This window comes from Hyalella azteca, unplaced genomic scaffold (assembly GCF_000764305.2).
Source record: "Hyalella azteca isolate HAZT.00-mixed unplaced genomic scaffold, Hazt_2.0.2 contig16424, whole genome shotgun sequence".
NCBI lineage: Eukaryota > Metazoa > Arthropoda > Malacostraca > Amphipoda > Hyalellidae > Hyalella > Hyalella azteca.
The window spans coordinates 74,074-85,631 of NW_025946248.1; the positions used below are offsets into that span (position 1 = coordinate 74,074).

Genomic DNA, 11,558 nt, shown 5'->3' on the forward strand with positions numbered 1-11,558 from the left:
CGTTCAAGTCCGAGTTCATGGGTAGAAAAATATTATACCTAAATTTGATGTGAATTCTGGGAATAAATAGGATAATGTCATGTTATTTTCTCTAAATCTGAGGATAAATTTTTCCAATGAAAGAAACCGGAGATCATCAATAACGATAAAAATGAGTGAAGCAAAAAGCAGGTGACCCTGATACCTTCCTTTCTCGATTAATGCGCCGTGCGAGCGAAAAAAATATGTAAATACTTTTTGACAAGTCGATTATACGACTTTTCCAAAGTAATTTACTTATATTTGTTATACATTTTACTTAACTACATGCAGAAAAATAAAATACGTGGTCGAATAAAGCAATTCCAGTCCATTATCTGGAATTACTGGAATTATTGGGCTGCTCAATTACTTCTACTCGTATAAAAAGTTAGGAACAGATGTGGTATGAATAATCGCTAGCCAGCTTGGATATGAATGAACAATAAACGAATTTAAACAATCGAACTTCATGAAAAAATGTCAGTTCAGCATATGTTGCCTATGATAGATAACCCCGAGGCTTTAGAATTCAATTATCCTGAATCCAGTTATCATAACTCTCGTTCTGATAAACTTAGTCCTTATCCCGAATAACATCATAACGAATCGTCAAGTCTATCAGAATCCCTTCAACCGGGATCAGGCATCCAGTATTTATATCCCGTTAATAATTATGGAATCAAGGCGTTCTAATTGCTGCAAGGCGTTTAAACCCCCATTTAGCGTTAAATTCACATTTTCCCCATAACAATAAATAACAATAATTTGAATATGTTATTATAATATTTTAACCGCATTTATTCACACTTACTCCTCGTCTCAAAATTCTTGGATATTCCGAACGTCGCCAACCCGCATCCCACGAGAAGTGTCTAAACTATTAAATAATAGTTATGCAAATTAACAGGATCACGACTTTTGATCTTTAAATTAAAAATAATGCAATCACTTTAAATTTATCAGGAATTTTTCATATTTTCATAAAAAAACATACTTTTTCCATTTTTTACCTGAATATACATTCGGAAAATTTTGAAAATTCAATTTTTTATACAACCCTTCTCTCCTCATTTTGAATGGAATTGCTATTCTCCCGTTAGGAATGAAGCATCAGTTTCATAGATATTCAGAAATTTACGAATAATGTATAAAAAAATATTTAAGAGTTTGTGGAATGTATAAAATAATTGTATACCAAGTGAATGGCGAATTCATCAAACAGTACGGATTAACCCTCTACTGCAATATGTCACTCACCGAGAACATACCTTTCAACTTAAATTTGTACGCAACAGAGAACATTTTAAAGTTGTGCGTGGCGGCAACCATCAGTGCAAGTCATTTTGCGCTCACTAGAACGTTTTATTGTGGGGAAGTAGCTAGGCTGGTGACAATATTGCTCCGGTTACTCATGTCAGGCGGTGGAGGCTTAAGCTTAGAATATTCGTGTAGACGTCTTGGCAAATTCAAGGGAAATGTTTTGACAAGAACATGATAATCTTTGGAATATGATCAGTGATTACGTGTAATTTTCCAAAGTTTATAGAATGAATGGTAAATATATGGAAAATGTCGCTAAGTGTCGAAAATGAATGTATGGATGGAACCTGTATGAGATATATGCCGGTATGTAAATCGAATGTTAATGCAAAAATGCATAAAAAATGAACGAAATCTCAAGAGAATGATTTATGTATGAGAAAGATTATAAATTCTTGGGAAGTGCGTAGATGGTTGATTATAAATGTATGGAAGGTGACTTGAAAATAATTTTGTGCCCTGTAAAAATATGTTATATGAAATAAAGATAGCCAAAGAATTATCAAAAATTTGATCAAAGGTTTACAAAGATTCGAATAAATCTGAAACGTGTTTTGGAAAAATTTAACAATATTTTATAAATTATAAGAAAAATCGAAAAATTATAAATTAGATGGATAAATGCGTGCAGAATCTATGGAAATTGTACAACAATTGGTTAGAATGTAGTGAACCAAATGCGGATTTCCGGAAAATTTTTGTAAATGTCATTGAAAATTTAATTTTAAATGTTGGTGACGTTCGTACACCGCTTTAGTAAAATGCACGGAAGGTAAGGTAACATGCATGGGGCAGCGAGCCCACTGCGGGTCATGGGCCCATAGCAGGTTCCTCGCTATAGTATGGCAGATATTGGTCCGTGTTCTCTACCGCCGGTCGACAGTTTCACTGGGGTGAAGTTTACGGATTCAAGTTTTGCTAAGTGTTTGCGTTATTAAAATATTTGTGAATAACTGATTTAGCCAAGATAAGAATTTTTTGCTGCTAAATAAAACTGTTTTTGGTTACTGTAGATGAAGCTTTTGAAATTACTGTGAATTATATTTTGAAAGTAATATTTATAGGGATAATTTTAAGATTAAGTTTAGACTATTAGCTTTTAAAATAAAATGTTGACACGATATAAATTGAAAGGATACCTAGTGGGGGCAACGGGCCCACGCGCGTCATGGGGCAAAGCGCCCATGGGGAAGTCTTGCGTTATACATCATTAGATTTCTCTCAATGACCTTTTCAAAACTATGACTAGCTTTTGAATTACCAATCACTCTTCATATTACATGATTTTTCGATTTGACGCCTCAAGACAGCAGGTTTAGTTTCTAGTTATGCGTATTTATGACCCCATATCGAGTTATTGACTCTTGCCTTGCCAAAAGTTGATTTCAGTCAACACCAATGAGCCAAAAGTTGATGAGTTTTTATGGTGTTAGCTGAAATCACGATTAGGTACGAATTCTCTGCACATAATATCTGGATTATGGGCAAAACTAGAACGAAGTTTTTTCTGATCAACTAAATATATTTTTTCTAGTCAAGAATACATTTTTTCATGTCAGGACGAATTTTTTATCGCAAGGATATATTTTTCAAGTCAAGGATATATATTTTTATGTCAATGAAATATTTTTTTCACGTCAGTGATAGATTTTTTAAGCCAAGGGTATATTTTTTTCATGTTAATGATATTATTTTTTGAGTTGTTAATAAATGAATGAATGTCATATTTTTATTACATTTTTTCTTATTTTTAACTGTAAGGTGTTGTTTTATCATTTTTAAACAAAAATTATGCAATTGTGGTAAAGAGACCAAGGGTGGGCGCCTTGCCCCAAGCCCATGGGTCCATTGCCCCAGGGGTGGGGCAATGGGCCCATGTTGTCCCTTTTTACAAAATAGTGTTTCATTAAAAATTGAATAACTCTATAGGCGCCTAATTCGCATCATACATTCCTCATTAGTTGCACCTTTAAACAAAACAAAGAATCACCTCGTATCAATTAAAACTTAATCAAAAATTTAGTTTAAAAAAAGGGGGGGGGCGCGCTGCCCCATGTTGCCCTATATGGAAAATACGTGGAATACGTATGGAGAAATAAAGTATAATAAATAGAATCTGCACTTACATATTTGCAAAGATGCGTGAATAGATGTAAAAAATTTGAAAAAAAATATTACTAAGAATTTTGTTAATCAAATGCGAAATGTTTGGAGAACTTTAATGTGGAAAACTATTTGACAGTCTGTGGAAAAGAGAGCTATTTTTTTGACCAACTTCATGAAAACTGTGGAAAAATAGGCTTGAATTATTAGTTTGAAATGTGTATGGAGTATATTGCAAAAATTGGCAATACGTAGAAGAAATATAGGAAGCATTGGAATGCTTGGAAAGAGCCACATGGAAAGGATTTTCATATTATGAAGAAAAAGAATGAAAATAACGTATAATTTATAATAATAATAATTAATTAATTTTTAATAACGACATTTTCTCGCGAAATTTTGTTCATAGCTCCATCGCTAAAAAATAAGTTTCGATTGGTCATATATTATAGAATTCGGACAACATGTTGCTCGAAATAAATAATCTTCGTCTGTAAAATGTTCAGAAAGTTCGGGGCTCTTAATTAGTGTGTTTGCGAGAAATCTGAAATAGCCTAAAATAACTGGGTTCAGCCGAGCGCACGTATGTGTTAATAATTTTAATATGTTGCCAGGATCTGAAATTAAGCTTCTAAATGGCAGGGGTCATGATGTATCGCATAATGTTGGTTGTAAACAATCTAATTGAACTTTTGGTACATTGATGAACGTAGAATGCAATAAAAATCGAATGAAACCATTGAAAATATTGTCAAATTTCGCAACTCTGTAGAGTTTGTGAAATTAGGAATTTTTAAATTTTTCCTTTTTTATATATTTCCATTCGCATGATGCAAGGCGAGAATTCTTCCGATTGCTAAAAGGAAAATATAATTTATGGCTCCATAGAGTTCAATCCGTCATAGGGGGATGTGAGGGCATATCAAACCGTCATAGGGGGATGTGAGGGCATATCAAACCGTCATAGGAGAATGTGAGGATCTAACCGTTGTTGGAGATTGAAGATATTATCAAACTCATCTCAAAGGGAGATTATGAAACCGTTTAGGGTGATGTAGGTATTAGCAAACCTTAATAGGGGGTTATAAGTATTTGCAGAACCCGTAATGGGATGCAGGGATTATTATCGCAATAAAATGGGTTGTGGGGATTATGAAATCAATAACATAGGGACGTAGGTTTAGGAAATAAATAAAACTGCGAGGTAGAGATTGGTATATAAAAAATGGGAATTTAGGAATTATCAAATCAATAATATGCAGAGGTAGGGACTTTCAATCCCGTAAAAGGTGGTTTAATGAATTAGAAAATCTTAGCGATGGTGCATATTGAACAATGCTCGATGCGTCTGCTATCGATTCATGAACTATGTTCAGTGGTGAAAGCACACCCATCAAAAAAGAAAACGGGCCGTGAAAAATGTTATCGATACATGATCCCAATTAGGTGTATTTTTTATTTTATATATGTTGAAATCTTACAAAGTGTGATGTTTGCCCTCAAACAATTTGCAATTGGAAGCTGAAAAACATGATCTGGACGTTTTGAACGAAATTTTTCATGTGAAAAAATCATTTATGTTTAAGAAAATATTACGCGCATTATTATCATATTGGTTTTGTTTTTTCATCATATACTTACATGTATAAAAACATGGCTGGAGGGCTTAACTATGTGCTGCATATAAAGCAGCAGAATGAATGAATGTAAGGCTATAAAACAAATGCTAATTCTTGACCTGCATTTTTAGACAGAAATCCGCGGTTTTGGGACTTCACCAAGCTCTGGGCTGGTCAGCGACAGTCGCCCATCAACATCGTTAGAAAGCAAACAACCTGGTCCTGGTTGAGCGCCACCCTGCCGTTGAAATTCATCGACTACAGCACAGTTCCTAACTCAATGACTGCTGTCAACGACTTCTACACTCGTAAAAATGCGTACTATCATGTATCTCAGTTTTTAAGATCATGTTATTGCAGGTAGTTTTTTTGCAATGAAATTCGTTTAAAAAAACTCAACCATTACGATGGCTTTGATCCAGTCATCTGTATCCTAACATCCATTCTTAACCATCACATTGTACTTAGTGGAATCAATATCATATACTAAAATTTTCCATCGAAGTCCGTCCTCTAAGAAAACGAATGAAAACCTAAATTGCATTAATTCAGCATATTCTAATTATTATCACAATTGTTTCAATTCTAAGACGCTGTAGCTATCAAACCCTAATTGATTTGCTCATTCATCCCAACCAGCACACCATTGACACACCTTATGGCAACATTTTTTAGCTGAATCCCACATTTCTACATTGCGAAGAAAGAACCTTGATCTAACTGATAAAAACTATCGTTTTTATCAGTTGCAGTGACAGGAGTGACGAGTTACTGTCCTGACGCTTCGTAGTACTATTCCTTCCATGCAAAAACTATGCATGAATGGGTTTTAAATTATTCTGAATTACTATAAAAGTGCAACGGTATAGGTGCATGCGTAACCTCTATACAATTTATGAAAATTTCAATGGATTGGAAATATGAGCAGTTTCAGACGTTACAATTTGGAAATTTGTGTAGTACGAGTCTAACTCAAGATTTCACCGAATGTATAAGATGGTATTCAAGTTTATTTTTTAATTTCAGTTTCAGTGAAAGCTGAGTACAAGTCAAGGCCTCTTGTATTTGGAGGAGGGCTCTCAGGCTACTACGAATTCACGAAGTTAGAATTCCATTGGGGATCGGACGAGACCCAGGGATCAGAACACACCATTGAAAGTGTGCAGTGAGTCTTCAATCAAACACCGATCGGGTTTAAAGCATATGTTGCAATTTATAGCGACTTACGACGATTATAACAACCCAGCGGGTAAAGTAATTTGTAATTCTTGCTAACTTTTGACAATACTGAATGATCATTATGAAACTAAAGTTCATGAAAATCGTAGCTGAAGTTTTACTTGTGCCCGCAAATTTCCGCTCTTCCAGGTATCCTCTTGAGCTCCACATGGTGCACTCTCAAGTTGGCCTGACGTCGGAAGAAGCCCTGAGCCAACCCCAGGGTCTCGCGGTGCTGGCAATCTTGTTCGAGCTTTCGACGACCGACAATCCCGTCCTGGACCACATACTGAGAGCCATTGATAACATCAACACCGCACCTGGTACGAGTACTCAATACTAGCTTGTAAGCTGGAATGAGTGTTGATGTACGATAACATTGATTTTATGATGTATTGATGAACGATTACATGTATGAACCATTGATAAGATCAACATCGCACCTGGTACGAGTACTCAATACTAGCTTTATGCTAGAATGAGTATTGATGTATGATAACATTGATGTATGATGTATTGATGAACGATAACATTTATGAACCATTGATAAGATCAACATCGCACCTGATACGAGTACTCAATACTAGCTTGTAAGCTAGAAAGAGTGTTTAGCAGGCTCAGTGTATGATTCGGTGAGAACAAAATTTCACAAACCAATGATTAATATTCTCAAGTCGCTCAGAATCACCTGTTTAATATTCACTATTACACACTCACCATAACTAGGGACTTATTTCCTCACGCCGTAGCAATTTGCAGGCGATGTAAGTCCACGTATGGAGGTAACGTGGTTCGAACTTCAATCAAGTTCTTGTAGACATTATTTAATAGAACATTTAATAGAATAGCATCACATATTGGGAACTGAAAGTAATTGATTATCAAACAATCGGAATTCTCATTCGTTTTTTTAGTTTAGCTATCATTAAAATTTATTTCGTATTTTGAAAGTTTATTGAATTTCATTAATATTTTAGTAAAATTTTATGCAAGTTCTATCAAAGCTTCATATTTTCTAAGTTTCATTTCCAACAATTTACTACACTTGCTCTGGGCATAGATTTTTTTTACGCATTCCTAGCATTCTTAACATCTACGCATAATACATGTTCAATATTACCTATGTTCAATATTACCTACTTTATTCAGTATGATGTATTGATGAACGATTACATGTATGAACCATTGATAAGATCAACATCGCACCTGGTACGAGTACTCAATACTAGCTTTTAAGCTAGAATGAGTGTTTAGCAGGCTCAGTGTATGATTCGGTGAGAACAAAATTTCATAAACCAATTATTAATATTCTCAAGTCGCTCAGAATAACCTGTTTAATATTCACTATTACACACTCACCATAACTAGGGACTTATTTCCTCACGCCGTAGCAATTTGCAGGCGATGTAAGTCCACGTATGGAGGTAACGTGGTTCGAACTTCAATCAAGTTCTTGTAGACATTATTTAATAGAACATTTAATAGAATAGCATCACATATTGGGAACTGAAAGTAATTGATTATCAAACAATCGGAATTCTCATTCGTTTTTTTAGTTTAGCTATCATTAAAATTTATTTCGTATTTTGAAAGTTTATTGAATTTCATTAATATTTTAGTAAAATTTTATGCAAGTTCTATCAAAGCTTCATATTTTCTTAGTTTCATTTCCAACAATTTACTACACTTGCTCTGGGCATAGATTTTTTTTTATTCAGATCCAATTTACAACCGAGCCAGCTCGCTGTGTGACATTCCCAAATAAAAATTGTGAGTGGAGCGCCTACGTTTTTATAATTGCTATCGGCGGACGCCATAGGTGGAGCAACTATTATTTATACAGTGAATTAAGAGTGGCGTGCAGCCGTGCACCACCTATCCCACACCTATAACCTGCAGATGGCCCCCCTACACGTAAAGCTCTTCTTCCACCAATAACTATCCATTGACACCAGTGGCGCATCGATGAGCCACCGATGGCCACCTTTAAAGTGAAGTCGATAGAAATTTTCAATTTAGTTTCAAATACGATGCTTTCGTATTTACTAATATTGCTTCATACAATCACTATTCTAAGGGCTCCGTATGAGAATCCACAATGGCAGTACAAGTAACAATGCTAGAAATGTATCAGGAACAAATTATCTGAGTACCGTACACACGCCTCGTGAGAAATCGACTTGAAAAAAGTCCCTTCCAGCAGGATTCGAACTTCGGTCTTCCACACGCGAAGCAAAGCCTCTACCGTTGAGCCATCGGAGAGGACTTGGCACCTGAGTCGTATTAAAATATCTAAATGAAGTATTGCAAGCATTAATTTCATCAAAGACACCGTGATGATTAGATGGTTACATCAAGAATTTCATTTGAACATGCTGCTATATTCGAGTAAACAGCCACTGAGAGGAATTTCGTTTATCCATAACGAACAATGGTTCAGCTCGGAGTAAAGGCTACCGGAAAATAACTGATAAGCATCGAAGTTTCACGATGTGAACATTATACAAATTTTGACATCGGTTTGATTTAAAATATTTTCACGGAGAATATTCTTGAAAAAAGGAATTCATATCACTCGATGATTTTAAATGACAGGCGTGAATTACCTGCACCACTTCGAATCACTATTTTTCTGTAGCCTAACCTTTAATCTTTTGCGTCGGAAAGATACCGGTACCACTCTAGCAGAAATTTAGACTTGAAATCGAAATAATTATCTGACTGTATAAGCAAATTTCCCCTAAATAATTTAATTTCACTATCGAAGTCGGCGATAGAAAACCAAATTTTTATTCGGATCCCTCTGCGTAAAAAAACATACTTTTGTTGACAAGCAAATTACCCGAAACTACATATTTCAAGCAGTCCAGCAGCTATCTCAATCAATCGTCAGCTATGGAAAGATCGGGTTCCAAGGCCGGATCCCTTGTGAATCAAGTCACGAAAAGTTCAAGAATCTTCAACAGGCCATGGGCCTATTTCTTCAACGCCGACACTTCTATTCCATTCTTAGGGTACGCACACAGTGAAAACAGGTTTGCCCGCGTGGGCAACCTGTTCCAACCTGCCACAAGAATGGACATAGGATAATAATGCAAGCGTTCACAGTGAAAACCTGTACGAATAGGCTTCTGTATGCTATGGTTTCAGGCGCCAGCCTGAGCAGGTAACCAGCACGCTGGCAACCTGCTTTCACTGTGTGCGTACCCTAACATGTTAAAGATTAGTAGGAAGTTCAACGCCGACGCGCGTCAACCTAGCTCGTGTGAACGTGTGCTTCCTAGACTTGCTCGCTGCGTTTGAGGGCTGCACTCCGCTGCAGAGCCGCTGCCCTTTAGAGATGCCTAGGTGCTGCAGACTATGTCAACGTAGCTTTAGAGTTTAGATGAGTGGGGGCAATTTGAGAAGATTGTATATATTATATAACACACTTAATCGATCCATGAAATTCATACCTAATGATACATTAGTTAGTCCGAATTGATCGCAATATTTCCAACACAGCCGGTTGGCGCATACGCAAAATTCGCAATAAATTTACTGAATATCTCATGTGAACATAAATAATTGGATTCGCAGTCATCTTTTGAAAAACTATTTTCTTTTNTTCATTTTGGCTTGATAAATTTGTGAACACCTTGCTTCTATCTGTCAGTTTTACTCGAACCTACGGAATTCACGCTAAATCTTAATAAGTTTTCTTAACAGAACCTAACCTTAAAAACCAAGCACACAGAACGAAGTCATGGTTTCGTCTTGATCTCGAATGACCCGCAACCCAATAACACCTTTATACGTTGGATAAATTACAGTGGCAATTACCTTCGTGCACTGTGCGCTTTGGGCAAACGGTTGTCGGTGGCTTACAAGAGTGTCATCGATGCAATGTGCCATCGATGATTCAGACCCTGTAAATCATCGATGATTCATCGATTATTCCCACCTATACATGCCACCATCTCGATTTATTGGTGTTTTATTGTCGATTTTAGGCAGATGTGGTAGCCCTCCGTTATGCCTCCTATAATTTACTATCACCACCTATAATCATCGATGCACCACCCATAATTTTTATTTGGGTTAGCAGAATATTGGATAAAATTAAAGAGGTAAAGTCAAATTAATGCGATTATTATTTAGATTATTATTAGTACTATTTTATGTACTTGACAGATCACATGGCGCAGGTCTTTCACCCGTACGCGTTGGCTTCTCTGCTACCTGACGACGTTCGCCGCTACTACCGCTACGACGGCAGCCTCACCACGGGCGTTTTCAACGAGGCCGTCGTCTGGACCGTCTTCGCGCAGCCCCTCCACGTCTCCAGGGCTCAGGTACACGTGCATGAAGAACAGAATTAAAATTTTGAGCCAAAATTTATAAATATTTCAGTAGCAAATACGATTGTATTTAATTAATTGAAATTTTTCCAGTTGACGAAATTGCGAACGCTGAAAGACGAACAAGGCGGCATACTTCAGAACAACTTCCGGACCCCTCAACCGATTAATAAGCGCAAAGTAAGCTTTATTATTGTCAGTTGCTTTGTATCTCTCAAATATCTTTATCGGAATCTTATCTATCCGTTGACTCAACTACTAAAGCCACTCAAATAATTTCTCAATTTGTTATCAAATTTCAGTTTTAAAACCATTATTCATTCCACCTTAAGGTGTATAATTGAATCAATGTCGGTCAAAAATCCCCAGTAACCTTAGAAATATACATTTTATACTCAACTATACGGCAATTTTCACAAATTATCACCTCATCGCAAATTCTACAGAGCGGTTGCCGGCTTTCAAAATTTGCATGTGCCAGAAATTTTGAGTTATTAATTTTTTCAGCCCTTCTGTCTTTGTTTTAATAGTCGGCAGCACCTGCGTCTTGAAGTAATTAATTTGATGATATATTTTCTCTCGGCGCAGGTGTACCGTTCGTGGCTTTAGCCGTCATGACACCGCAACACCACACGCCGTCTCCGAAAGAACCGGAACGTTTTAACCAGTTTTCTAGCTCATTAACAAATCAAAATTATAGCCAGAAATGGCCCGAAGATAGCGGAGAGGTTATCGTTTAATTGGTCTACAGCGAAGACCGGCCGTCACCTCAATCGCTCCGCTCTACTCTCCTGCGTTTGTTGTTCTCTGAGTAAGGAGCGCAGCCGTAGGCCAAAAATGTTCGTAATCCATACAAGCGACACACTGCCGAAAGATAATAGCGCTGTAGGTCTTCAGACAAAGCTTAAGCATGCTCGCTCATAAGCAGTCAGTTCTT

General features: G+C 36.5%; 1 protein-coding gene across 1 annotated transcript; it reads left to right on the forward strand.

Annotated features, from left to right (window-relative positions):
* Positions 1-5,343: 5,343 nt before the first annotated feature.
* On the forward strand, positions 5,344-11,230 carry LOC108664503 (putative carbonic anhydrase 5). Its single transcript, XM_018151098.1, has 5 exons — positions 5,344-5,371; positions 6,090-6,228; positions 6,432-6,604; positions 10,455-10,615; positions 11,210-11,230. The coding sequence occupies exons 1-5, from the start codon at positions 5,344-5,346 to the stop codon at positions 11,228-11,230; spliced, it is 522 nt and encodes a 173-aa protein (XP_018006587.1).
* Positions 11,231-11,558: the final 328 nt, after the last annotated feature.

Bases quoted from the DNA above. Each gene is read 5' to 3' on its own strand.
- LOC108664503 (XM_018151098.1), top strand. From the start codon at position 5,344: ATGACTGCTGTCAACGACTTCTACACTC. The intron at 6,229-6,431 runs GTGAGTCTTCAA...CCGCTCTTCCAG, and splicing joins CACACCATTGAAAGTGTGCA to GTATCCTCTTGAGCTCCACA. The intron at 10,616-11,209 runs GTACACGTGCAT...CTCTCGGCGCAG, and splicing joins TCCACGTCTCCAGGGCTCAG to GTGTACCGTTCGTGGCTTTA.